This window comes from Zalophus californianus, chromosome 10 (assembly GCF_009762305.2).
Source record: "Zalophus californianus isolate mZalCal1 chromosome 10, mZalCal1.pri.v2, whole genome shotgun sequence".
NCBI classification, from domain to species: domain Eukaryota; kingdom Metazoa; phylum Chordata; class Mammalia; order Carnivora; family Otariidae; genus Zalophus; species Zalophus californianus.
Window position 1 is genome coordinate 110061762 of NC_045604.1, and position 27781 is coordinate 110089542.

At 58.1% G+C, this 27781-nt stretch overlaps 1 protein-coding gene across 4 annotated transcripts in view; it reads left to right on the forward strand.

Annotated features, from left to right (window-relative positions):
* The window catches only part of FBXL18 (F-box and leucine rich repeat protein 18), a 47934-nt gene extending 30948 nt beyond the window's left edge, over positions 1–16986 (forward strand). For 3 of the 4 annotated variants that reach the window (XM_027612298.2, XM_027612297.2, XM_027612299.2), the window contains exon 5: positions 6099–11191. In XM_027612298.2, coding sequence (XP_027468099.1) covers positions 6099–6255 — 157 coding nt within the window. In that variant the 3' untranslated portion in view covers positions 6256–11191. Of the gene's footprint in view, positions 1–6098; positions 11192–15070 lie in introns of those variants that run through there. The other variant, XM_027612301.2, reaches the window with a different exon arrangement.
* Positions 16987–27781: the final 10795 nt, after the last annotated feature.

The window sequence follows — 27781 nt, forward strand, 5'->3', positions numbered from 1 at the left end:
CTGGTTGTGTGAGGTTCGCGGATTGCAAGGGAACGGCTCTCCGCTGCTCCCGGGACATCCCACAGCGCCCTGTGTGAATGGCTGGGGCACTTGGGGAAGCGAGGGGGGGGGCAGAAGAGGCTTGTGCCCTGACGTGTCCCCTGCATGTTGCTGGAGTTGTCTGAGGTGAGGACGAGCTGGTTCTGAAGCTTGCCCGAGTGCTCTCCAGAAGGTGCAGCGGTGTCGGGGCCCATGTCCATTCCTGGTCCTTCCAGGCCACGTGTGTTTACTTGTCACTGACCTCTGTCGGTTGTCACCCTCAGGGGGTCGTGGGTTGGAGCCGTGTAGCCGCCTTTCCCAGGAATGTCGGGAACCCCGTGCCTGGGCGGGAGCAGGCGCGACTCGGGTCGGACGGGTCAGACATTCCGCCAGTCGGGGTCAGGTCTCTGCCTCGGAGGCCCCGTGGAAATTCCTTCCCCCAGGTGTCCCGGAGTGCGTTTCTCAGCAAAGGCTTGTGCTGGCAAGGAATGTGGGCCTGCGAGGCCGGCAGGCGGTTTGCTGCAGGTCCTGAGCCGCCCGAGCCGCCGAGCACGGCTCCCCGCCCTGCCCCGCCGCCCTGCTCCTTGCTGGCAAGTGCGCGGGCCGAGCCCCTGGGCCTGGGCCGCGCCTCTGGGCCTCCTGCTCCGATGTGCCGCTTCCTGCCCCGAAAACGCGCTCGGCTCCGTCTGTGTTTGTGTTCTGTAAACGTGTTTAGAAATGAGTAAAGTTTACAGATGGAGCGATTAATTGTTTAAGTCTGGGGAACCCTGGGAGCTCTAGAATGGAAAGTGGATGTTACAATACAGAATTAGCACTGTTTTACGGCCTTAATTGCTGTTAAAGGGGCAGTCGAGCTCCATCGGGAATCGCATCGGTTCGCCGCGTTCTCGAGGTGGATTTCTGGGAGCATTTCGTCATTCCTATCTGGAATGCCGAGCCGCATGTGACCCGGAAAAGGACCAGGCAGACTGGGCTTTACTTCTGCAGGTTCGGGGCAGGGGACCCTCGGCCTTGTCTCAGAGCTTGGAGGCTGGCGAGTTCTGGCTCTGCGTGTGCAGGAGGCCCCTGGGCTGGATCTGGGCCTTGGGCCAGGTGCTGTGGGAGCCACGGTGGCCACCAGCCGGTGTGGGTGGAGAGGACATCAGGAGCCAGACTGTAGCCCCCGGCTGCTGATTGGCGTGGAAGCCGTTCAGGGATTAAATCTCTCGTGGTCCAGATTGTCCAGGCTGCCTGAGTGGAGGGATGAGGTCCAGTGCCCCACGGTGGGCCGTGGTTGCATCTGCTGGTGGGCGGGAGACCTTTCCCACCTCAAGTGGTCTCTCCTAGGGTCCTCCATGGCTGTGAGGGCAGGATCGGCGGGCAGAAGCAGGGGTCTGGGCTGGTTCCAGGCCGCCCTGAGGTAGGCTCTGGGCGTCCGTGGGATTATCGGGGAGCTCGGAAGGTGCTCCCCGCGCTCCTCCCCGGAGCAGCGTCTGAGCTCTGTGCACTTTGACCTTTGACAGACGTCCCCTTATCACCTCCGGGTTGTTTTATTCTGGCCTCCGTCTGCCTTTGTGCTGCTCGAAGACCGTTGTTAGGGCACGCCTGAGTGGTTCTTCTCACCTATCTCGCTCCTTGGGCTTTTCTATAAGACCTTTATCTTGGGGGGAAGAGGCTGTCGGCTTCAGTGTTGTTTCTCGTTTCTCTGGCAAAGAAGCACACCCAGCAGGTGTTTCGTAGCTGATTGAACGCGTTCTGCCTCTGGACTGCTTCCCGGCCTGTCCCTCCAAGACCCCTTTCCGGTTCTGACACCCGCAGGCCTTGAGGTCCCAGGGCCCAACCCTCGCTGTGGAGTCAGGCCCAGACTGGTTCCGGCACGGTGACCGCAGGATGTACCTTTCCTGAGCCACCGGTCATCTGCTTGTGGTGGTGATGAGCATGGAGCCCAGGCTGGTTCTCTCTGCTTCTCTGAGGGCCACAGGCAGCTGTAAAGTGCACTTACAAGATGAAGGTGTTCTAGGAGATTGGGGGTCTTTTCCCAGCCATTCCGTTTTGATGGCTCCGGAACCGTGTTCTCTTGACCCAATTAGGGTGGGTGGGTCCACTGGCTTCTGACTGTGGCCCTTAAGAGGTGTCTGAGTTTGTTGAAGGCTTGTCTCTTTTTTCTTTTTTAAAGGGAAAGGACTCAGAATACTAAGATTTTACTTATGTATTTGACAGAGAGACAGTGAGAGAGGGGAACACAAGCAGGGGGAGAGGCAGAGGGAGAAGCAGGCTTCCTGCGGAGCAGAGAGCCCGATGCGGGGCTCGATCCCGGGACCCCGGGATCATGACCTGAGCCGAAGGCAGACGCTTTAACGACTGAGCCACCCAGGCGCCTCTGAAGGCTTGTCTTTTGAGGTATAAAAGTGTTCATACGGGGCGCCTGGGTGGCTCAGTTGGTTAAGCGACTGCCTTCGGCTCAGGTCATGATCCTGGAGTCCCGGGATCGAGTCCCGCATCGGGCTTCCTGCTCAGCAGGGAGTCTGCTTCTCCCTCTGACCCTCTTCCCTCTCATGCTCTCTCTCTCATTCTCTCTCTCTCAAATAAATAAATAAAATCTTTAAAAAAATAAAAATAAAAAAATAAAAGTGTTCATACATTTGACCCAGTAATCCTATTTCTGGGATTTATTCTGAGGCTACAGTTCAAGATGCAGAAATAATTATGCTATATTAAATGATGCTTATTAGTACAACAGTAAGAGAGAAGCCTCCACACATGTGTCCACCAGGGACGACGCGTGAGCGGGTGTCCTGCCCTGAGGGCCGAGCGGGAGGTCCGGGCAAGCCGGCCCGAGGCCGGGCAGGGCTGGGTACTGTCTGTCAGGCCGGGGTGGACACAGTCTTTGTTTAACATAAAGACGTCAAGGACTGGAAGGAAGTGCAGCAAACCTGACTCCCATTGCATATGTTTCGATCTGTCACCTGAGCCACGTCCAGAACAAGTGTGTCTGGTACCACAGGATAACGTGCAGCAGCAGGACGCAGATGAGGAGGCGGGCAGGGCAGGTGGCTGGCCCAGCTGAAAGCGGGGCGGGGGCTCTGTCCCCGAGAGCGGGGCCTCTCTGCACTCCTGCACACATTTCTGTTATATTTTCTCTTTATTTATTTTTTTAAAGATCTTTAAAATTTACTTACTTGAGAGAGAGTGAGCGAGCACATTTGAGAAGAAGCAGACTTCTGCTGAGCAGGGAGCCTGACGTGGGGCTCGATTCCAGGACCCCGAGATCGTGACCTGAGCTGAAGGCAGACGCTTAACTGACTGCGCCATCAGGCGCGCCTGTCATATTTTCTCTTTAAACAAAACAATAGTTTAGAAACGAACAAAACCTCTTTTCTTCCCCCAGGAGCATTCAGAGAAGGTATTTGTGGACCTCAGATTTTCGGATAGCTGAAGGTGCATGTTAAATACCCGGGGTAAGGTTGCAGCGGCTCGGGTAGAGATTTTTCTCCAATGCAGTACCTCCCTTCCGGGCGTTACAAACAGCAGTGTAAGCATAGTTTCACTTTAATGCTACCCTCAGGCCCTCCAGGAAGGGCAGGCCTTCTGCCCCATCCATGGAGACCCCTGGTTGACCTGCTTCTCGTGGGGTCTTCTCCCCGCCTCTGGTGGGAGCCAGGCGGCCGAGCTCACAATGCCGAGTTTTAAAACCGGCGAGCAGGGCGCCTGGGTGGCTCAGTTGGTTAGGCGACTGCCTTCGGCTCGGGTCATGATCCTGGAGTCCCGGGATCGAGTCCCACATCGGGCTCCCTGCTCAGCAGGGAGTCTGCTTCTCCCTCTGACCCTCTTCCCTTTCATGCTCTCTATCTCTCTCATTCTCTCTCTCTCAAATAAATAAATAAAATATTAAAAAAAAAATAAAATAAATAAAACCGGTGAGCAGTCCCCTGTGTGTGGAGCTCCTCTGTTCCTCGGTGCGGTCCCTGGCCAGCAGTTCTAGGAAGGCCGGGGTGCCTGCCTTGTGCTCTGCCTGATGCGTGTCCCATGCCCGCGTTGCTGCCCAGGACAGCACGGGGTGTAGACAAGCCTGAGGAGCAGAACAGGAGACCTCCTCGGGGCGCCTCAGGCTGGCGCCTGGGGGCAAGGCCACTGACCTCCTAGGCCTGGGTCTTGTCCTCCGAACTCATGGCCAGGAGCCACAGCCTTGAGTCTTGACCTTAGCAGTACCATTGGCTCTGGTCAGAGGGAGGTCCTGAGAGGTGACCCGCCCTGCTGTCAGTCACTGGCCTATAATGGCTTCTAAACACAGGGAGCCAGAAGTTTTATTTCACTGGGGCAGTTTACTTAAATCTCAAACTATATTTGAATCATGCAAAACAACAGTGTAACGCGTTCATACGTTATAAGGCAGGATGCACCCCCTGCCCACACCGCCAAGAACTCACCTCCGCCCTCGGGGCCCCTTCCCTCCCAAAGGGAGCCCCAGCCCCCCACTTGGACATGAGTGATTGTCGTCTTCCCACTTGTCACCACTTCCCGTCTCCACTCCGGGCGAGGCCCGCCGAGCTGTGCGATGTCTCTGGTGATGTCTCTGGCCATCTGGGCCGGTGGGGGCCGTGAGGCTGTGGCTGAGAGCACGCACAGGCTCCTTGAGGCCCAGGGAGGGGCTTTGCAAAGAAAGCGGCTGTGAGTGTGCTCCCCTGAGCTCTGTCCAAGTGCCAGTGAATCCAGGTGTGAACCGAGAGCAAGCAGGAAGTGGGGTGGAATTGTGGTGGGGGCATCTCCACTCCTTGACCCGGGGACCTTGTGTGCGTGGCTCCCAAGTGCTGTCGGCCTGGCCCCCTGGCCTGCCGCCACCCGGAGCTGCCCGGAGCTGCGCAGAGGGAGCGGGGCCAGGCAGCGCAGCCCGCATTCCTGGCTTTGGGTGAGAAATCAATCCCCCTTTAGCGTCTTGACAGCAACCTGTGAAGAGCCTGGGGTGGCACCGGCCTCGGGAAGGGCAGGCAGGCAGAGGAGTCTTTGCACGCACATCCCACATCCAAGAATATTTTGTTTCAAGTAAATCACACAGCGGGTTTGCAGGCAAGGACTTGCCTGTGAGGTTCATGGTCACAGGCACTGCTGCCCGTGAGCAGAACACTGAGCTCAGAACTGGGAGGCATTTCCTTGGTGCCTTTATTGCCAGAATATCCAGCTTTGTGAGTGCCTTTCTGGCATTTACTTTACATGTGTCATAAATCCATCACTGCCTCCTCTGGAGGCCACAGGGCGGGCCGGGCCGAGGCTTCCTTGTCCCTTCCAGCGGGCACGGGGCTGGAGGGGACTTGCCTTAGTTTTGGCAAATGCCCAGGTTCCCTGTCCTGTGAGCACTTTCCCATCGCTTGCCCTTTGAGACTGTGGGACAGAAGTTACTATGGGGTCTGGACGTCTTCTGTCACACTCTGTGGGGACCTGTGTGTCTTCCTTTCCCCGGACCCCCTGCAGCCGGCACTTCTGTTTCGTCTCTTGGCCAGTGCACAGGGTGGGCCGCTACGCACCGGGCCCTGCCACTGAGTGCCTGAGGGACTGTGGCCAGCGCATCACCTTCCCTGGGTGGGAAGGGGGCTGGTCACCTCACCAGCTGTCCCTGTGGGGCCCCGGGGACGGTGGCCTGAGATGCTCCACGGCTGTGGAGCATCTGTGCTGCATCAGGGGACGCTGTCTCCCTGTGGGGCGGGGAGGGCGAGCCACTTGTCTCGAGTTTGGATGAAGGCTCATAGCTCTCAGCAGCGGCATCTGGCAGAGTTGCTGGCTCGCCTGGCTTGGGAGTTTGTGCCCCTTGAGGGTGGCCTGTGGCCACGCAGGGTTGGCTGCTTGTCCCCTTCCTCCACCCCTTGAGGGTGTCGTCCTGCCGGTGGGGCCTCGGGTGCCCAGGGGTGTGGCTTCCCGTGGCTTCAGTGGCTCCCAGGAGGCCCTGCTACACAGGAATGCGGTGGCCTGTTCTGACAGGCTGCTCTCCTGTTCTCTCCCTCGGCAGGCGAAGCCCCGATGGCTGTCTCCCGGCGGAGGGTGACAGGCAGCCCCCTCCCCGCCTCCCCCGGCGCCCCTGGGGCCCCGCTAACAGCTTGCCTCTGGTTCAGTTTCCAGGCCGAGCGGCCCGCGCTGAATGTCGTCATCTTCCCTCTGCTCCACGAGGGCCTGACCAATGTCATCCGGGACGTCCCCATGGTGCACCTGGATGAGATCACCTTATTTAAAAGCAGAGTGGCTGAGGAGCCACCGAACCTGTGGTGGTGACAGGGACAGCTAGCGCCGGGCGAAGCTGCTTCCGGCGGCCGAGCCTCCTGCCAGCCACTGTCGCCTCTGTCAGTCTCCTGGGCCTGGAAGCACGACTGCCCTGAGGGGCGTGTGGCCCGGCTGCTGCTGCTCACGCCTGCCCCTGCCGGACACCGGGGCCCCTTGGGTCCCAAGAGGAAGGACTCCCCCTCTGCCCGGCCATCCCGCGCCCCTGTCGTCTCCCAGGGCCCCCCGAAGCTTCCTCTTGCTTGCTCTTGGCGCTCGGTGAAACGCGAGTCCCATCCGCGGGGAGGATGAGAAGGAAGAGCCGGCTGTCCCTGCAGGGCCTGGCGTGGGTACTCCTGAGCTGAGACTCTCGTCCGTCACGGAGCGCTGACTCTCCGGGGGCCCTGACCAGGTCCCCAGAGCAGCACGGGGCCCCAGTGCTGCCCCCCCCGCCCGCCACCGCCTCTTCCACCCTCCAGTGTGTCTCATGTGTTTCTGGCCACCTGCCGTCAGGCTCTGCAGAGGGGTGGCCTCAGGCCCGGGGCTGGGGGTGACCGTGTGTGTGGGGACGGACACGCTCACGTGGTGGCACGATGGCACGGCTTCCCTCGGGCCAGCTGGGAGCACAGCGTGGAGGGGAGCTCCAGATTTGGGGGCTCTCCTTCCCAGTAACACATGTTTTAACTCGATTATGTCTCCAGCGTGTTTCCAGCCAGATGGCGTCAGACAGGTTTGGGGCCGCTGGCTGGGCCGGGACCCCGTGGGGCTGGGACTGCGGGGCAAGGCCTGGGGCAAGCCCGCTGTACAGCCAGCACGGCCCTCGGCTTTAGGACCTCTTCTCCGTGAAGATCTGTGTTTCTGGGGAAATACATACCTGGCTTCATTCAAGAAACTTGAAATATTAAAACTTAGAAAGGACATTTAAGGCCAGAGTAGTGATCAAACTACCCCGTTTCGTATAGCTTTATTTAGCACTTTAAAAAATTCAGTGCAGCTATTCCAAAAATGGGGAGTGACCTCCCAGTGTCCAGGGCCACCCTTCCTGTGCTGAGCCTGCTGCCTTCTCGACCGCAAGACTCCCCAGAGCCGGTGGCCCCCCGGCCGGTGGCTTCCAAGGGGCTGCGATCGGGTTCCCTCCAACCCGGGTCCAGCCCTGACCGCTCTCAGTGATGCTCCTGGAGGCTTGCCAGGGGTCCTGGGCACCGTTGGACGGCTTCCAGGCGGGGGCACGTCGGTCCTGCAGAGGCTGCCTCCCCGGGCCTCCCTCTCCCTCTGGGTTGGGGGTGCAGAGCCCACCAGGCCCTGCTCACGCTGCTGGTGCCCATCTGCTCTGGGCCCCCAGCCTGGCCATCTTCCCACTTTGTGTCTGTGGAGACAGTCCCCCTCTCCCCATTCCGTGTAGCATGTCCTGCAGCTTACCTACTAAAAGAGCGGGTCCATGACCCTGGGGCTTTTCATTTGCCTTTCCGTCCCTGGGTTCTTGAGGGACGGACAGTTCTGCAGCCCCCACCCCCGCGGGGCTGAAGGGGTCCAGGAGGCCAGACAGCACAGCTGCAGGAATCGAGCAGTCCCGGGGTCAGGGCCCCGGGAGGAACAGTCTGCCCATCCCAGGGGCTCTGCTCTGCCCTCCGCCCTCCTGTCTGCGTGGACGGGGGGATGCACGGGTGCCGTGGGGTGAGTCTCCTCCCTCCTCGCCCTGGTTTTCATGCCCTCTCCCTGCCCTGGGCTGAGGCTGGCACTTCTTTGCAGCCCGGCCAGAGGGACTGGTCTGCAGGCTGCCCGTAGGCGAATGCCTACAGCCTTCACCTTAGAGGTCCTGATGTGGTCTGAGAGCCCTGCCTGGCTTCACAGGCTGAGGGACAGACTGCCCTGGGCCCCGGAGAGACAGGGCTGAGGTCCCGATAGGGCCCCATGGCTGTAGATGAGGGTCTGAGAGTTGGTGGGTGCACTTCCCCTCCCCAATTTTGGGGGATTTCAGGTGGTGCCCAGAGACCACCCCCCTCCAGGCAAAGGTGGTCGAGGAAGGGGGTGGTAATGGGAACTGACCACTTCTTCTCCTCAAAGCAAGCGTGTGGCTGGTCGCAGCCTGACTGGCATGGGGGTGTTCCCCAGTGGGGAGGTGCCCAGGGCTCTGGGTGGCTCTGGGTGCCCTTCTCTCCTCCAGAGCAGCCCGGGCTCAGGCTGGAGAATGAGCTTTCCACTAGGCTGCAGTTGTGTGTTCACGCCCTCGCCTGGGTGGCCTCTTCTCACGAGCAAGCAGTTTTAACCAGCAGCAGCATTTATGCCAACAAACAGAGCCCGGAGGGGCCGTTCACCCCGAGGCTGGGTGCGTGAGCTGTCGTGGAGAGCCGCCCCCACACAGTAGACTGTGCGCTCTCAGCGTCCCCGTAACCATCCTGCTACCAGAGCAAGAACTTCCGCCGCTTCTGCCCTCGGGACGGGACTCACCAGATGTTAATAGTGTGCTTATTCTCGCTAAGTGCTATTTTGGCAGCGGTGTTAATTGCAATTTATATTCTGCAGCATTTTATGCTGGGAAAAGAACCCACCCTAATGGTCCCCAATTGGCAGAACTGGGCTGTTAAGTGCGGACCATATGCTGCCTGCCGAGAGGGGGCCTGGTCAGCACTGCTGGCTGTGCGTGTGTGCGCGTGCGCACATCTGTGTGCACACACACGAGTGTAGTCTGTGTACACGTGCGTGGTGTGCGTGTGTGTGCACATGTGCATGCGAGCACGTTTCTGCATGTGATCACGTGTGTGCGTGTGATCGTGCGTGCGTGCGTGCATGCATGTACATCTGCGTGCACGCACATGTGAGTAGTCTGTGTACACGTGCATAGTGTGTGTGCGTGCACATGTGCATGCGAGCACGTTTCTGCATGTGATCGTGTGTGCGTGTGCGTGTGCACGTGCGTGTACATCTGCGTGCACACACATGTGAGTACTGTCTGTACACGTGCATGGTGTGCGTGTGTGCGTGCACATGTGCATGCGAGCATGTTTCTGCATGTGATCACGTGCTTGTGCGTTTCTGTGTGTGATCGCGTGTGTGCGTGTGCGTGTATGAGAGAGAGGAGAGACGGGGAGGTGGGAATACCGAGGAGAGAGGGGAGGAGAGATCAGGGCATTTATCCCTTTGTTAAAATAGAAGCCCCCTGCCCTCCTCCCGCCTGTGCCCACCTCGCCCCTAGACCTTGTGGCTCACTCCCCCCACCCCACCCCCGGGTGACCAGGCATGCCTGCCCCCGGGGCTCTGACTTGGGTGCCACACAACCTGGCCGGAGGGTCTGAAGGTGCTCCCCGGGGGAGGCATCTGGAGCCTGAGAGGAGCAGAGGCCTGCAGCCTCCTTCCCTGTCGGTGGCTTTTCATTCTCACGCGCAAGTATCTTTAGTTCCCAGCCCAAGGAGGCTGGATTAGGGACACTTCACTCTGTCATACATCCCGGGGGGCGGATCTTCTCCCTGCCTGTCAGCTGTCCTCTTGAGGACCCAAGGATTCATGGGTCTGGGCCCCCGTGTCCAACACCAGGCTGGAGGGCGCTCTGCTGGTGCCCGTGGCTGGGGCCCAGGACGGGCCCTGGGATGACGCCCCCCACACACACCTCGGGCAGCTCTTGCAAGGCTGGGTGTTGAGGGTGAGCCTCCCTTAACCGGTTGCCCCTGCGCCAGGACCCACGGCTGCAGGCCACTTGGCTGCAAGGACGAAGCTTGGCGGAGGCCTGGCTGGGAGAGCTGGGCCAGGGGAGCAGGGCCGCAGGAGCCGCGGGACCTGGATGTCTGTTGGCCCTCGAGGGTCTGAAACCAGCCGCTGCCGTCCTGGCTGTGCCAGTGGTCCTCCTCGAGTCTGTGTCAAGAAGGTGACGATCCCGCCGCCTCCCCCCAGCTTGCAGGAAGGGGACCCACCCTCATGACCTCCTCTGAGTGGCACGGGGGTATCAGGCAGCCCCCTGCTCCCTCTGGCCCTCATTATCTGCTCTGGAGGGGTTGAGAATTGTCGAGGCCTTGTAAGGAAGAATAATAAGAAATGAGAAATTAGTGGACGAGTATAATGCAGTGTGTCCGGTGGTGGCAGATTTCAGCGGAGACCCCAGATTTCCGATGCAGATGCCCGCAGTTCCCTTGGCCTTGGCCCTGGCCCTGGCCCTGAGCCTCCTCCCCCACACTTCGCCAGGAGGGGACGGGATTGTGCGGCGGGGGCTCGGGTGCCCTTGTGGTGCTCACAGGCTTGTTTGTGCTGGGGGCACGGGGTTCTCACTGGGAGTCTCTAAGGTCGCTGACACAGGCTGGATGGTGTCACCTGAATGTCTAAATTACTTTCTAGAGCTTTTTCAGAAACCACGGTGGGGGGCGGGAGGGGGAGGTTGCATTCATGTCACAGGGTCGGGGCACCTGCTGCACCCTGCTCCGGACCAGCCAGCCGGGGAATGGCGGGCGGGGGGACCCAGGGCTGCCCGTGGTCGTGAGGTCCGGGAGCCACGTTCACCGCCTGGGAGGTTCGGTCTGTAGCGCTCCGCTAAACCTGACGAGGGGATGGTTTTCTGTGGAATCCTAACGGCGTGGGCCAGAGGCTTCTCTGCGTGCTCACCGTAGCGGCCGGGCCGGAGGGCGAGGGGGCCGGAGAGGCGGCCACACGACGGCCGTAGTGCAGGTAGGGTGTCCAGCCCCGGCCGCCCTCCACCACTGCCTGTCCGTATGCGGCTGACCAGAAGCACTTGAGCTCAGCATGTTTTTAAAAGGGTGGGGTGAGTTGGCCCGGGGGCTCATGGTATGTGGTGACCAGGTGCTAAGTGACCAAATACGTGTCACCTGCTTTTCCACACAGACCTCCTTTTCTGTCTGGCGATGCCCACTCCTGAATTTTGTGTTCAAATGACATTTTTGAATGGGTATTTTCATGTAAATTTGTGGCATGTGGAAAGTTTCAAATAAAGTGGACTTGATTTAGAAAACCAGGTGATTATGCAGTCCTTCCGGAAGGGACGCTCCCTGACCTTTCCCCTGTGAGCCTCTCCAGCCCTGGGGGTGGGCCAAGGCGGTGGGGGGGGGGGCACTCATCACCTGCGGCTGTTCTGACGTTGGGGTTACCTGCTTGGAGACGGGAGATCCAGTGGGGGACCCAGGAGGCAGCTGCTGGGTCAGCCTTTGCGGGCCAGGGAGGGAGGCTGTGGGCCGCTGGAGCATATTGACACTGTTGTGCAGCTACCACCACCGTCCGGCTCCAGAACGTGCCATCCCTCCACTCTGAGACTCTGTCCCGGTGACACACTGGCCCCGCCCCCCAGCCCCCCGGCACCACCGTCTGCTCTCTGTGCACCGCACGACTCCGGGAACCTCGAAGGAATGGACTCACAGGATTCGTCCTTCTGGGATGGGCTTATTTGTAGCCTCTGTTTTAGGCAGAAGCGTCCTTCACCAGACCTGGGCTCTGGGAAGGGGCTCTGGCTGCAGTGTGGTGAGGGGAGAAGGTAGCAGCTGAGCCCGAGAGACCGGGGCAGGTGAGCAGGTGTCCGGGCAGGAGCAGGGACCTGGAGTCGGGAGGGGCCGGGGACCCCAGGGTGCTGTGGGACAGAGGAACAAGGGTGTGGGGGCTGTCAGGTGGGCCAAAGAGGGCTCAGCTGCACCTCCTGAGCTCCCCGCCTGTCCTCCAGAGGGGAGTCGCCTGAGGCAAAATGGCGATTAGGGGGCAGGGGCCTCCATCCTTCCCGACTGTCCAAGCCAGTCGCCCAGGCTTGGTGCGCGCGTACCCACAGGACTCCCCACGATGGTCTGCTTCCGCCCAGAGCCGCTGAGAAACTGAGGAGACAGTGCCCGAGAGGCCAGCAGTGACCTGCCCAGGAGGGACGGGACTGACCCTCTGTGCCGCCGGAGCCAGACTAGATTGTGGGATCATAGGAGCGAGAAGTCCCGGTGGCCCGTGCTTCAGCCCCCGTGTGACTCGGTCATCAGGGTGACAGGTAAGTGGTGGGGGGCGGAGCCAGGGCTGGGAAACCACGGGGAATAGGCCCCTGCTGCTGTACCACAAGCCACCACCAATGTCAGGGTATAAACGAGCAATTGGGAGATGCCCCTGGCCTCCACGGGGCAGGTGTTTGGACAGGGCAGAGCGTGGTGTCTGGAGCCTCTTCTGGGGGCTGGAATCTTCTGGAAGCATCTTCACTTAGGTGACGGTGGTTGGTGCTGGCTCTCCACCAGGATCTCAGCTGGGCCTGTGGCCAGAATGCCTACGTGTGGCCTCTCCATGTGGTCTGGCCACGTGGGCTAGTTGGGTTTCCTCACAGCATGGTGGCTGGGTCCTGAGAAAGCCCAGGGGATGCGCCCTAGCCTTGGACATCCCGTGGCGTCACCTCCACACACTTTGTTGATTGAGACAGTCACAGGTCAGCCCTGTTCAAGGGAAGGGGACACAGGCCTGTGTCTCACGTGGAGTGAGAACTCGTGTTGTGGTTTTGAGCAAGTGCCTCGGGGTCAGGGAAGAGAAGTGTGAAGGGCTTGGCACTACCCCGGAAGGGCCGGGGCGTGCACTTGGAGTTGACTGTGTGAGGCAGCCTGGCCTTTGTCGGTAGGCTGAGCCTCCAAAAGAAAAAAAAATCAAAATGACCTCAAGTAAAGCCGTTCGTTGTGACAGAGATGAAAGCGCCGGGGGGGGGGGGGGTCCCGTGTGCAGGGGGGAGGGTTCCTTCGAGGCTGGAGGAGGGAGGGAGGGCACTCTTTGTCACCAGGAGTGTTGTGCAGGATTTATTTGTTGCCAGTACTTGCCTTTCCTGGCGGTGGAGGAAAGCGTTGCGGAACCCTGACCTTGCAGAGTGGAGGGTCTCCTGGGAGCCCCTGGGGCCGCCCAGGGCCCCACAGCGGTCAGGTGGTGAGTGAGTGAGCGAGCGAGCGTGTCTCCCGCCGCAGATCCCAGGCCAGGAGGTTGCTGGTGTCACGGAGGCTGCTTTCCCTTGGACCTTTCCCGTCCCATCTGGCCCCTGAGCCCCGTGAAGTGGCTGGCAGTGAGCGTGGCCTCTTCTCCCTGGCTTTAGAGGCTGCATGCAGCACTGTGAGTGGAGGCTGGCCGAAGCCCTGAGGACCGCCCACCCCAGTGAGGAAGGAGACGGAGGCCCTGCAGGAGGGGTGCAGCTCGGAGCCCCCCGGACTCGCTGGGCCCGGCCCGCGGATGGCCGCCCTCACTCCCCCCCAGGCCCACCCGCTCACGCTTCCACACACCCTCACGAGCACGAGCTCGGATTCGCACTGACATCCACACACATGCACTTACGTGCTGGCTCGCACACGGCCACTCGCACCCTCACACCCACCCACACACACACTGGATTTCACGGTGTTCATACTCACACCCACACTCTTACGCATTCCCGTCCACACGCTCACACAGCCATTGCGGGCACATACACTCACACGCTCGCACAAAGGACTGGGCTACTTTGACGCCCCAGTTACCTAATACAACCAATTCAGTTAAAGGTAAACTTTTCTATCATGTTTATCCCAGAAAATTTGAAGAATTCAGAGAAGTAGAGCAAAGGGGAAAAGCAGTGACCCACATTCTCAGCCGCCACAGAGAACCTCTGTTGATATTTTAGTTAATGTCCTTGGAGTCCTCGTTCTGTGCTTTTTAAAAAACGTCCTTTGGCTGTGATCATCTGACTTAGGATCCTGCTTTTCAGCCTCGACGATAAAAGGATCCTGTGTCCTTCCTGCCTCGTCAGTCTAACTGCAGTTCGCTGTCACATGGACGCTGGTCCCCCGTCGTTGGACAATTAGGTTGTCTCTAATTAGCCACTCTTCCAGAGAAAGCTGCTCTGGTACCCTTGTGCTGGAGCGTTTTTCTATATTTAGAATTCTTTCCTTAGGAGAGACTCTCGTTAGTGAAATTTCTGGGTCTACATATGCATCTTTTAAGGCTGGGAGGCGCCTTTAGGGGGCTGTGGAAGTGGACTGGTATTTTGGGGTGTGGGCTGAGCCACAGGATGATCCTGCTCGCGTGTTAGTCCCTGGCTTCTGAACTCCGAGGTCACCTCCCAATTGCCAAGTTCCCTGATTCCAAATGTACTAATTACCCAGGACACTGATGATCATTAAAGCAGTAGCAAATGCAGGGAAACTGAAATGAATAAATGTCAGAGGATGTCAGTCCTCCCAAATGGTGATACCCCACACCCCCCAGGTTTGCTTTTGTGTTCAGGGGAGCCCTAACCTCCGGCTGGCTGTTCCCAAATTGAGGGGTGTGGTCGTAGCCAGAGCCCCAGGTCCCTCCCTCCCACGGACTGCCTGCCAGGGGCTGGGCCCGGGGCCTGGCAGTGTCCCGCCAGGCCATCTCTGGAATAGGGCCCCCAAAGGTGTCCATGCCTGAATCCCCAGATCCCGTGACCATGTTAGGGTCCACGGCAAAGGGGAGGTAAGTTCACCCATCAGTGGGCTTTGGGACGGGGAGACTAGGCCTGTGTAAACGCGAGGGTCCTAGAAAGCAGAGGAGGGAAAGCTGGAGGCAGGGACCAGGACCCGAGGAATGCAGGTGGCCTGCCGTCGCTGGGGAAGCCAAGGAGACGGGCTCTCCCCTAGAGCCTAAGGGACGAGCCAGCCCTGGTAACAGCTGGAGTTTAGCCGGTGAGATATGGGTCAGACTCCTGACCTACAGAACCGTCCGAACGTTAACTCGTGTCCTTGACCACAGTGTTGGCAGTGGGCAAGGAATTCCCCACTGCCTCTCTCCCCCCGGCCCCCGACCCGTTCTCCCTGTGTGCAGAGCGGCCAGCCGAGGCATGTCCCCCAAAGGGAAGGATTTCTGGTGACTTTGTTTCTTTTAATTCTTTTCGGTCCTTTTACAGATTTTCTACAATGGTCATGGAGGAACTTAATTCTTTGATGTAAACAAAACAAGACACACACACGGAAACAAAGTGAATAAACATAATTTCACGAGAAACACAGTATGGAGCTCTTAACAAGAACAGATCACATCTCTGTGCAATAGAAGGAAAGATTATTCACAGGACATTGATCCCAAAGGCAAGTTGTGGGGTATTACACAGCTGTAATACAGGATTATACACAACTGTAATTCAGGATTAAGTTTGTGCAGAGTGAAACCTGGACCCACACAGGTACACGCTGGCCTTCGGTGGAGGGGTCATGATGGGGAGTGGGGTTCCCACCATGAGGTCGGGCCCAGGGTCCCGGGAGCTGGTGAGAGGCAGTTTGGGCCGTTCAGACCCGCCTGGGGTGGACATGGGCTCTCTTGAACATAGGATGAGGGGAGTCCAGAGCCAGCCCTTGGGGTGGTTCAGGAATCCCTCTCTGGGTCCAGGAGGTGGGAGCCATTCACAAAGCCTTGGTGGGCTTTGAGGAAATCCTTCAAAGGCACCAGCTGGATTTTCTACTCTCTGTCTCTGTAATCTGACTTCTCCCGGGACCTCCTAGAAGAGGAATCGTTCAGTGCGATGGTCTGAATGTTTGTGGCCTCCCCAAATTCATGTGTTGAGATCCTGCCCCCCACCATGATGGTATAAGGAGGTGGGGCCTTTGGGAGGTGATTAGCTGAGGAAGGAACCCTTAGTGCCCTAGTAAAGGGACCCCAGGGACCCTTCCCCACCAAAGACAAAAGATCCGACTCTGTAGGAGCTTTTCAAAGCCCCTATGGACCTCTCATCCCCCAGCTTTTCCTTTTGGATTGGTCTATTATTTATTTATCTGTTTATCTATAATTTTGGTTAGTCTATTGTTTGCCCCGACTGTGAATTGATCACCTCAGGCCACTGCAATGCTAAAACACTTGTTCATAAAAGTTTTCAACAGATGCCTGCTCAGGGAGAGGCTTTTAGCAAGAAGTGAGCTCTGAGTCAGGTCAAATAAAGGGAATTTCTTCCCCACTGGGGACTCCAGGGAGCCAGCAGCCTTGTCCAAGGATGCCGGTTCTTGGAACGTGCCTTCGGAGCACCCTCTGCTTCCTCCCAGCTCCTCCGGGACTGGGAACACGGGCCGTTGGTTTTCAAGGCCGCTGCTGAGCTGCTGAGCGAGAGATGGGACGGGGCAATCAAAACCCCACAAAATGCTGTTCCCACCGAGATTCAGTCCTTTTTCTGGAATAAACATTCCCCAGATTGCTGCAGGCCTCTGGTTAATTTGCAGAGCTCCAAAAAGGTTGGTTCTGATCATTTTTTTGCCAGTTTTTTCCACTGCTTCTATGAGGGGTGAGTTTTCAAAGGTTCCCACTTGGCTATTATTCCTCCTGTCGGCCCATCACTTTAGATAGCTGTGTAATATTCCACCGGGTGCCATGTTAGGACTTCGGCCCATCCCCTGTGGCTGAATTTTTGGTGGTTTTCAGTCTTCTGCTCCTCCATACAATGCTGCAAATTAAGAATATCGCTTGACTATCACTTTACGCGTGTGTAAGGGTCTGTAACAAATTCCGGGGAAGGAACTGCAGGCTCAGAGAGCATGTGCATTTGTAATAAGAAAGGTACTGCCCACGTTGTCCTCCACGGGGGTGGGTTGAACCACTTTACATTCCCACTAACGATGTCCAAGAATCTCAGCTTCCCACCGCCTTGCCAATAGAGGGTGTTCTCTAACTTTTGAATTTGGCAATCGGGTGGGTGAAAAATAGTATCTAAGTGTGATTTCACGGAGCATTTCTTTTATGAGCGAAGTTGAGCATCTTTTTATATATTTTAAAGGCCATTGAGAGTCTCCTTTCTCTGTTATTTTTTTCTTTAAATATTTTATTTATTTATTTGAGACACAGGGAGTGCACACTTGCACAAGCAGGGGGAGGGGCAGAGGGAGAGAGAATCTCAAGCAGACTCCCCGCTGAGCGCGGAGCCCGATGCAGGCCTCGATCCCATGACCTTGAGATCATGACCTGAGCCGAAACCAAGAGTCGGCTGCTCAGCCAACTGCGCCACCGAGGCACCCCTTTGTTACTTTTTCCTTATTGGTTTGTAGACACTCTATCTATAAGGGAGATGAGAGCCTTTGTTTTATAATGTCTTATAATAAATATTATATAAAAAGTATGTAATGTTTTATAATAAATAAATATATGTATTTATTTATATATAACATTTTCTAATAAAGATATAATAAAGCACTTAAGAAGTGCTTTGCCCCACTTCTCTCTGCTCCCACGTCTTGCTCTCCGGGGACCTGGAGACCGTGGAAGCATAGACTCGTAAGCCGCTCCTGCCCTCTGGGGGCAAGACCTGGGCGCTGGGCCCTCCTGGGGGCCTCGGCTGTCTGGTGAGCCAGCCTCAGGGACCCACCAGGTGTCCCCTGCCCGTTCTTGTGCTGCTCCCTCCACTACAGTTGCCCTGTTCTGTCCGTGACTGCGGAGACTCCCCCATGTCCCTCAACCTCCAGCTGCCTTTGACATTAGCCCCCTGGGGATCTGTCCTCCTGGTCCGGGCCCTTGCAAACAGGAGCAACCCCCTTCTTGTCCTGTGTGACTCCAGTACCTCGTGCAGACGCCCCTGCCAACTGCCATTATCGTCCTGCCTTCGGTTTTGCAAGCAGTCTTTCTTTCCTAATAGAATAAAGCTCATTTGAGAAACAGCCAATATAAACAAAAGGAACAATAAAGTAATCCCAATGTTAATATTTCAGAGTACATCCTTCCAGCCTTTGTCTTTGGGCTGTGGAGATGGGGGGAAATGGGATTATATTCCACAGACGACTTTGCCCAGTGCCCCTTTTGCTTGTGTATGTGGGGCATGCGTTCCTGCCCCCTGTAACCTGCTGCACCGTGACTTGTGACAGCTTTATTTACCTGACCTATTTAACCGGTCCCCCATGATTGGGCAGTTAGGTTGCCTCTAGATTTTTGTTTTTATAAGCAGAGCTGCAGTGAGTGTTCTTATAAATGGAGTATGTGTGTGTCTTTTTTTTTTTTTTCTTTAGAAGAGAAGGCATTCCTAGAAATAAAATTTCGGGGTCCTAAGGTGTTTAGAATTTGAGGGGTCCGTACAGCTCTGGGAAGAACAGGGACCGTCCCCCCCTCAGTAGCGAATAGGAGCGTGGCTTCCTATCCCGCGGCTCATCTGTTCCTTCCGTGGATGGGACATTCCCCAGGGACGATGCTGGCCCGTCATCCCTGCGCAAGCCCCTGGTCTGGGCACGGGCTTGGACCAAGGCTGTTGAATGGTGACATGCATTCAGTCCAGAGAGAGAGAAGGTAGAGACTCTTCGGTCTGGTTTGGTTCAAGTCAGTCTCCGTGGAACACTTGTGTCTGCCAAAAAAAAAAGAATCTGATGCTAAGGAATTTTGTTCCTGAAACGTGTTTAAAGCCCGAAATGTTGAAACAGACCAACAAGCAGCAGCAGCAGCTAACCCTAGACGCGGTAACGCAGTTGTCCTCATGTACAACCGCCCGTCTTGACACAGTTGTGTGTCCTTCTGGGTGGAGAAGCCCAGGTCAGCTGTGAGCCACAGACCCTGTGGGGCAGCCGAGAAAAGAAGGGGTCCAGTCCCAGCAGTGCTGGTCCCCCAGCAAGGACAGGGCTGGTGCAGGGCCAGGTGTGGCCACTGGGCTGGGCAGCACGCTTTCCAGGCTCCCACCCTCGCGAGGACCTGAGACCTCACCCCGGCCCCTCTCTTCCACTTGCCCTTGACCCCCGAAGCAGTCTGAGCTCCTTTTATGGCTCCTGGGACCCAGCCCACGGTGGGTCGTCAGTGGCTGTGTGAGGCTGGGGCTGGTAACCGTATGTGTGTGGTCCCCCCAGAACGACTCCCCAGCCAAGTCTGCGACCCACCTTCAGGCTGATGGAACCGAAGCCCAGAGCAGGCCGAGGGGGCCTGGGGCTGTGTGTCCAGGCCCTGGGTCCTCAGCAGCCCGGGTGAGCACCCAGAGAGGCCCCTTTCCCAACCCCTCCCGGGCCCCCAGTCCAACCCGGCTTCACCTCCCCCACCAAACTTCTGCGGGGCCGAACTCCTGCAGGGCAGGATGGTCACTGGGAGAGAGGTGGACCGAGAACGGCCGCACATGAGGGGGGATTCACCCATAAACACAGCACTCGTGTGTGGAGGAAGAACAGTTTCTTCGCACAAACAAGACTCCCAGCTCAGTTTCCAGAAGCTCCGTATCTCAGAGCAGCACTGCTCCTGAAAAAGGAAGAAAAAATACGGTGAGGGAGAAGGAAAAGCCTTTCGGTGCCCGGACAGTTGCTCTGGGGCAGAGGGCAGAGGGCAGAGGGCAGGGCTGGCGTGGAACGGCAGGTCGGGGTCCGTGCCTCTGCGTCAGACTGGGGCCAGGCCCTGCTGCAGGGACTTCAAACCCCTTACAGACACATCTGCTGACAGGGACCAGGCCGGGCACGCTGACCATCACACTGGCATCTGCCACTCTGGCAAAACAAGCTGTTTTGAAGCAGAAACAGACACCGCCCCCCCCAACAAAAAACCTATTAAGCACACACACGCACGAACACACACACACACACACACACACACACACAGTTAGGTCTGCAGCCGTCTCAACACACACCCACAGGGTAAAAGCCCACCTCCCTGACCTGTCGGCTACGGTGCCACAGGCCTTTGTGAGCCCCACACTTAGCCTGTGCGTCCAGCTGGCCACTCACTGTCCCCCACGTGCCTGGCCCGTGAAGACAGCCACCACTGTGCAGGGACTCGAGTGTGCCCTGCTCTCTGCTCCGGGTCCCTGGCAGTGGCCCCGCCAAGCCCACACACGGGCCCGGTGCACCTGCTGTGCCCGCCCCGCTGCATGACGGGCTCACCGGCCCCATGGCTGAGGCCTCCTCTGGCTGCAGCCTGTGTGGACGCTTGTGCGTCCCTCAGCCAAGCTCCCGGCCACTCAGGCGGCCTCGGACTGTCCCTTCAGGCCTCGCTTGGCACCATGGGGGTTGTGGGGGGCAGCGCTGTGGGTGTCTCCCCCCTCAGCAGCCTGTGAGAGCACCTCGTGTTTGTCACACATGTTTTTTCCTGGGCCCCCAGTAAGACTGTATTTTACATCATAACCTAGTAGGAGAACACAGACGTAGTGACCCAAACTAGATCCTCAGGCAGCGATACTCACCCCGAGCGTGAGGAATGCATGCTGGTGTTTTATCTTGTGTTCTCTTGTTATTCTATCTTTCATTGAAAAACTAAACTTTGGGCGCCTGGGTGGCTCAGACGGTTAATAAGTGTCTGCCTTCAGCTCAGGTCATGATCCCAGGGTCCTGGGATCGAGTCCCGCATCGGGCTCCCTGCTCCTTGGGAGCCTGCCTCTCCCTCTGCTTCTCTCTCTCCCTCTCTGCCTCTCATGAATAAATAAATAAAATCTTAAAAAAAAAGAAAAAGAAAAACTAAACTTTGGTTGGATGGAGCCCAGTAAGTGGATTTCATGGCTTCCTGGTGAATTGTCCACATTGGCTTTTGGGAAGGGGCGACATCTTAAGCCCTTGGGACATGCCAAGGATGCCTCGTGTACCAGGAAAACCAAAGCCCCCAAACACGTCCAGATGCTCCCAGGTGTGTGGTAACGCCTCTGACTCCCTGAGCGGAAAGTCGGCAGCCCGTCCTCCAGCTCCTTGGGTGGTATGTTGGGTAAACCACGGATGTTGCTCCACGTCCTCACCAACAATTGGTATGGTCAGTCCTTCGTTTTAGTCATTGGTGAGTGAGAGTGTGTGTGTGTGTGTGTGTGTGTGTGTGTGTGTGTGTGTGTGTGTGGTAGCATTTATCCATTCATCTGCCCATGGACACTTGGGTAGCTTTCACCTTGTGAGTATTGCCATTTATATGTACGGGTGTACAAATCTCTCATTTGAGTCCCTTCTTTCAAGTCTTCTGGCCATCTTCTTTGCAGGATCATAGGGTAATTCTATGTTGAAAAACATTTTTTTAAGTACGCTCCACACCCAACGTGGGGCTCAAACTCACGACCTTGAGGGGAGGACAGAGGTGTGCAAGTGACAGAGGGCACCCCGTGTGTGTCTTCAGCTCTCGGCCTTTTCATCTTTGGAGTGTTCTTATGATTGTTCTACATTCACTCAGCCGATACCGTAAGTACCGGTAATAGCAGTGGCTTGTGTTTGTGGGTTCCTCACTGCGTGTCGGGTGCCATTTGAAACCCTCTCTCCATGAACTGCTTTAACACAAACACACGACCTGTGAAGTGGGTGGCTCCGTGTCCCCCAGTCTAACCAGCTGACTGCCACCTTGCATGGTCACACGGCCCACAGGAGGCGGTGGGCCCCCACCCGACACTGAGCGCCTGGCAGGTTTCGTTGGGGTGGGGTGGGTTGGGGGTGGTGGTCAGATGAAATGCGGGTTTGTTTGTTTGTTTTCCTGCCTCTCCTGGCTTTTTGGATTGGCTGTACGTTTCATCAGGCGATTTCTATCCCTCGTGCCAATTCCTGATGAATTCGTGGACCAGAGCTGGGTCAAGGCAAAACCCTGTTAGCCTGCCTCTGGAGACCTCCCTCCAGGAGGTCCACCAGCAGCCCCCCAGTCGGGGTTCCCAGGCCAGACGTGCATTTGCCTCTGACTGCTTTCAGGGTGCCAGGCCCTGACCCCCGGGGGCAGTCACTGTTGCCCTTTCTGCCTCATTAACACATTGTTTCACACCATTTCTGCACAGGCAGACTTCTCTGCTCTGCTCCTCATCTCTCTAGGCTCCCAAATACTTAGGGGTGAAACCTCCCGAGAATGAGAAAGGCCATACTGAGCCCTGGGCCTGCTCGTGCCCAGCTATTTTTGGGGGGGACAGATGGGGTGCCCCGGAAACGCCGGGCACACCTCCCCTTCGGCTCACTGCCGTGTTGCCCGGCAACTGGCTGCTCCTTATCAGCTCCCAGACAAGCACCAGCCGAATCCTGAAATGGCCCCACCTGTTTTTCAGTTTGTGGTTTAGATTTTTTATTTTATTTTATTTTATTTTAGGAAGTGAAATGAACAACACTTATTCTGGAAGGGGAAGATAAGGCCCGGATCTGCCGGAGTGATGTCTGCTGGAAAGAAATCTCTTTTAACTTGTGGGCAATTTTCCAGCGTGGCTCGGGTGGTGCGACACAGTCGCTGAGAGAATTGGACGGCGGGCTGTGGGCACAGGCCAGCTGGGCGCGGTGGCTGGGGTGGCATTTTGCCGGGATGTGACTTGGAGATCCGCTGAGCAAGGGGGCCTGGACCCCGTCACCAGGCTAGCCGCCTGCCCCCTCCCACGCACCCACTGGGAGCATTGCAGGCCTTTGCTATCCAAGAGTTAAATTTCCCAGACCTTCTGTTACTTTTTAAAATACAGCTTTATCCTCCTTGACACTGGAGAGGCATTCCTTGCTTTATTGCCATCTGGAAACTGTTCTGTCTGGCTTCTGAGGTGGCCTCATTGCTACATTGAGTCTCCGGGAGAACACATTCCCAGGATGTGTTTTGGTAGCAAATGCTAGAAAATAATAGAAACCTAGTGCAAAATGGCATAATTATAAAGAATTTATTTCAATAAAGAAAAGGTATGAGTGGACTTCAGGTCGGGATTGATCCAGCAGCTTAGTAGTGTCTGCAAGGACTCAGTTTAGGGGCGCCAGGGTGGCTCAGATGGTTAAGCGTCTGCCTTCGGCTCCGGTCATGATACCAGAGTCCTGGGATCGAGTCCCGCATCGGGCTCCCTGCTCCTTGGGAGCCTGTTTCTCCCTCTGCCTCTCTCTCTCTCTCTCTCTCTCTCTCTGTCTCTCATGAATAAATAAAAATAAAAAATCTTAAAAAAAAAAAAAAGGACTCAGTTTAGGGTGGTGATTGGCCAGCTGGGCTGTGGGATTCCTTGTTTATTCCTACCCCTGAACCAATTATTATGACCAGGGAGATGAGAACACCCTGATTTGCTTAGACCGGTTAGGGTCCACCCAAACCATGGGGGCTCCTACAGAATGGGGGTGGGACAGATTGGATTTTATGGAGCACACAGTGTTCACTAGATCCTTTTCTGATACACAAGTATGATGACTATCGTGGATCTAACCTGAGCTGATCTGATTTGAGTTGTTCTCTGTCAGCCTGCAAGTCTGTGTTCTTAGAAGGGATGGCCCCGTTCTGAGTCTCAGCATCCAGTGCTGTCCCTTCCCCATCTCATGCTCTTGCTTCTGTATACTCTACTCTCTGCCATGCCTGTCTCCCTTCAAGTCCTCTGTTGCTCTGTGCTTGGTCCACCACAGGGCCTTTGCACAGGCTGTTCCCTCTGCCTGGGGTGCCAGAGGCAGAGAAGCAGAGGGAAATCAGATGAAGAGATTAGCAGGGGGCAGCCCTAGGGCATGCCACTCTTGATCTTGGGCTTGTAAGTTTGAGCCCCATGTTGGGTGGAGAGATGACTTAAAATCTTTAAAACAAACCCAAACCAGATTGACAGGGGGTGGAGAGAAGAGGAAGAGAGGCCCACAGAGAGAGGCGAGAGGTGTGTTGGGAGGCTAGGTTGGTCTGCTGACCAGTCCGTGGGGCCTCCCTTGGCCCGACACGTGGCTTCTGGTGCCGTGGCCAAAATGCCCTGACATCGTGGCTGTCTCTCTGGGCCGGGACGGCCAGGAGGGCCGGAAGGCACTCAGTGCTGCCATTAGAGGGGGATGAGAGGAGAGACCAGCTTCCCCTTTGGGGCCGGAAGGCACTCAGTGCTGCCATTAGAGGGGGATGAGAGGAGAGACCAGCCTCCCCTTTGGGGCCAGCTGAGCTTCAGGGACTTTCTGGGCACCGGGGCAGGGGCTGCCACGAGCTTTCTGGGTGCAAGACTGGGAACAGGCACTGGACCAGGCCCCCAGGACGGCTGGGTACCCAGAGCATGAGCGGTACCAGGGCATGGGGGACATCCGGGAAGGGCTGATGTCCCCCTCGGCCACCAGGGTCCACCCAGGCATCACCAAGTTGTCAGAACCAGATGGGCCCAATCTGTTGAGTTCAGATGGGGAGACTGAGGCCCTGGAGGAGGGGACTAGCCCAAGACCCTGAGCCACCTTGGGGCAAACCAGGGCTCTTTCTCTTCGTCCTTCCGGTCTACTACCCCATCCTAAGGGACCAATAGAGATGGTGGCCCAATGTCCACCATCTGGCTCCCACCACTGAGCGGCCGTTTCAGAAAGCTTCCAGAAGGGTCGCTGCAACTCCCCGTTTCTGTGTGCTGAGGCCCAGTGCCAGGCCCTGGGGGCAGGAAGCCCCGGGCAGGATGTGCTGGGCATGCGGGGTCGGGCTTGTGTCATCCCATAGGGCATAGCCAGCAGGGACGGGAGAGGCTGGGAGGCCCCCAAGTCAGCAAACGCTTCCCGGTGCCGGCACTGGGCTCAGCCCAGGCACAGTGGGGACCCTGCAATCATGGCAGTGCCACTGGGGCACCATGGTGAGGGGGAGACACAGTCCCCAGGTAACGACAGGGCCCAGAGAGGTCACAGCTGGTGGAATGTCCTGGAAGGCTTTGCTGAACAGAGATCAACGGAGCTGGGAAAAACATTCTGGGAAGGGGGATAGGATGCTCTGAGCCCTCAGGTGGGAAGAGCAGGCCTGTGTGGCCTGAGGGAGGGTCTGGAATTTTCCCTGTGGGGCACACACACATGTGGCTTTGGGGGCCACAGAAGAGCAAGGGCCTGGGGCTGGGGTGTGACAGCCGTCCAGGTGAGGGGTGACAGGCACCCAGGTGAGGGGTGACAGCCACCCAGGTGAGGGGTGACACACACACAGGTGAGGGGTGGCAGGCGCCCAGGTGACGGGTGGCAGGCGCCCAGGTGAGGGGTGACACGCACACAGGTGAGGGGTGGCAGGCGCCCAGGTGGGGAGTGACACGCACACAGGTGAGGGGTGGCAGGCGCCCAGGTGAGGGGTGACATGTACATAGGTGAGGGGTGGCTGGCGCCCAGGTGAGGGGTGACAGCCGCCCAGGTGAGGGGTGGCTGGCGCCCAGGTGAGGGGTGGCAGGCGCCCAGGTGAGGGGTGGCAGGCGCCCAGGTGAGGGGTGGCAGGCGCCCAGGTGAGGGGTGGCAGAGGTGAGGGGTGATACGCACACAGGTGAGGGGTGGCAGGCATCCAGGTGAGGGGTGATGGCCACCCAGGTGAGGGGTGGCAGGCACCCAGGTGAGGGGTGACACTCAGGTGAGGGGTGACAGGCGCCCAGGTGAGGGGTGACACGCACACAGGTGAGAGGTGACATGCACACAGGTGAGGGGTGACAGTCGCCTAGGTGAGGGGTGACAGCTGCCCAGGTGAGGGATGGCTGGCCCGGGCCCAGGCATGGAGTGAGGTGAATGCGGGCCAGCAGTATGGAGGAGGTTGAAACCCAGGGGAGCTGGGGTGGGGGAAGGCACCCCCCTGCCTGCCTTCTGGTGGCCCCAGTGGGGTGGGAGGGGTCATGGTGCCCAACATGGGAACCCCTGAAGCCTGTACCCCAGGACAAGTCCTGCGCTGAGGACTGGGGGCTGGGCGCAGGGCCGGGCTCTGAGGAGTCTCTGGGGCGGTGGAGTGTGGAGGAAGGAGAAATGAAGCCAGGCAGGGTGGGGGCACGGCATTTTGTGGGAATAATGGAAAGGTGCCCCTGGAATCGGCCTGCCATTACTGGTGGGCGCCACCCTTGTGGGTCCACAGGGCCCCATCTGCCCCGGGCCACCCCCACCCCATTCACTCCTTGCTGGGGGCGGGCGGTGGGAGGCACGGCCAGGGTTGCTATGGTGATGTGATGCCAGCAGGTGTCAGCACAGCCTGCAGAATCTGGAGAAGCAGGCGTGGCTGCGTGGGGGGAGCCCTTGGCCCCTCTCCTGGGGCTTCCTCCAGCCCTGCCAGGCCCTGGGGGGGGGCTCAGAGAGGCCACCTCTGCCAGGAGCCTTGGGCAGCTGCCCTGCCATGGCCGTGGGGTGCACAGCCAGGGATGGCAGGGCCCTGGGGTGGGGCCGTGGGGGGCCTGGGCGGAGTCCCCCCCCCCCCCGGAGGCCAGTGAGAACCCAGGCTCCACCACCGTGGGCTCTGGGGTGAGGCTGGGCTCTCTCTGAACTTCGGCCTCCCTCTGCAGCATTGTGCCCCCGAGAGCCGTCAGGGGCTGGCCCGGGGCCGGGGCCCATGAAGAGATCCTGCCCTTGCTGAACCCCTCAAACCTGGAAGCATGTCTGCGTCAGAAGCCACTTTGTGTCAGGAGTCCCAGTGCACACTCGGCACACATACCCCTTCCCACACGCCTTCGGAAACGTCTGCACCTCACTTCAGGAGCCGCAACCCTGTCATCCCATTGTACAGATGGGTCACTGAGACCCAGGCAGGCAGGAGCCTCGGGCAGCCCGGGCTTTGCTGCACCTCCCTCTCCGCCCCCCCGCCCCCCCCCCGCCGCTCTCGGCCAGCTTCGGGGGGTGGGGGGCGGGCCCAGGTCTCCGCGGAGGGGGCCTTTCGGGCCTCCCCTCAGCCAGGCCACAGGACCAAGGCTGCGGGCCTTGGAGCTGGGGCAGCGGAGGCGGGCTGGGCCTCTGGTGGGTGATGGAGAGAGCGGCCGCCCAGGAGTGATTCCACGCAGGAATGAGATGAAACCACATGCGCCCTCCTCCCCCTCCCCCTCCCCCTCCCAGGCACGCTGCCAGCGCCCGGGAAATGCTGAGGCCTGCTCTTTTTGAAACAAAGTCTCCGCTGCCTCCCTTAGCTTATTTTCTGCACAAACAAATTAAAGATGCTGCAAAGGGGCCGAGTTTGGGAGACGGGGGGCGGCTTCTTCCTTCCCTGCACCCCTCCAGCATGGGTGCCTCTGGCCTGGTGGTCTCTGTGGCCTCTGGGGCCCATATGGGGCCCCATCTGGGGCAGGGAGGCCACACCACAGCCTGTGTAAATAAGCTTGTAGATCCCAAGCCTTGGATCTTGGAGGAGGAGGGAGGACGTCCTCCCCTCCGCAGCCCCTCCCTCCGGAGGGCTGATAGCCTGGGGGGGTCACAGGCTATCAGCTGTTATCTGCCTGGAGCACCCCTCCCTCCCACCCTGCCTCCCAGCGCCCAGCACTCAACACAGGGGCAACGGGGGATAGCTGAGTGCTGGTCACTGCGTCCTGCCCACCCTGGGAGACCGGCTTCCTCCCCTCCATGCTCCCCTGCCCTGGCTTCCTGATCTCAGAGCCGCCCCGGGGGCAGGAACCCACCTTCAGAGGCCCTTGGCCCCACGTTCATTAGAGAAAAATCAGGAAGGACAGAGAATGCCAGAAGAAAAAGGAAAAACCCTCAACAAAACACAGAACATCCTCCCCCTTTACTCTCTACCCTGAGAGTCTGGGCATTCTCCTCTAGACGCTTTTCTTGGGTGAGAAAAATGAAATTCTGTTCAAAAGAGTGTTTATGGAAAACAGATCCTGTGCCCAGTGCGGGAGCAGCAGGAGATTAGCCCTCCGGAGCCGGGAGCCCCCGTGGGGCTGGGGCTGGGGTGGAGGCGCCCCCGGGGGGCTGGCCACAGCCCCCAGCGCAGAGTGGCCAAAAACACCCGGAATCTATTCCCTCACCCCTTGGAGGCCAGAAGTCTGCGATTCAGGTGTCGGCCGGGCGGTTCCTTCCGGAGGCTGGGATGGGGAATCCATTCCAGGCCTCTTCCAGATTCTGGTGGCTCCAGTTCTCCT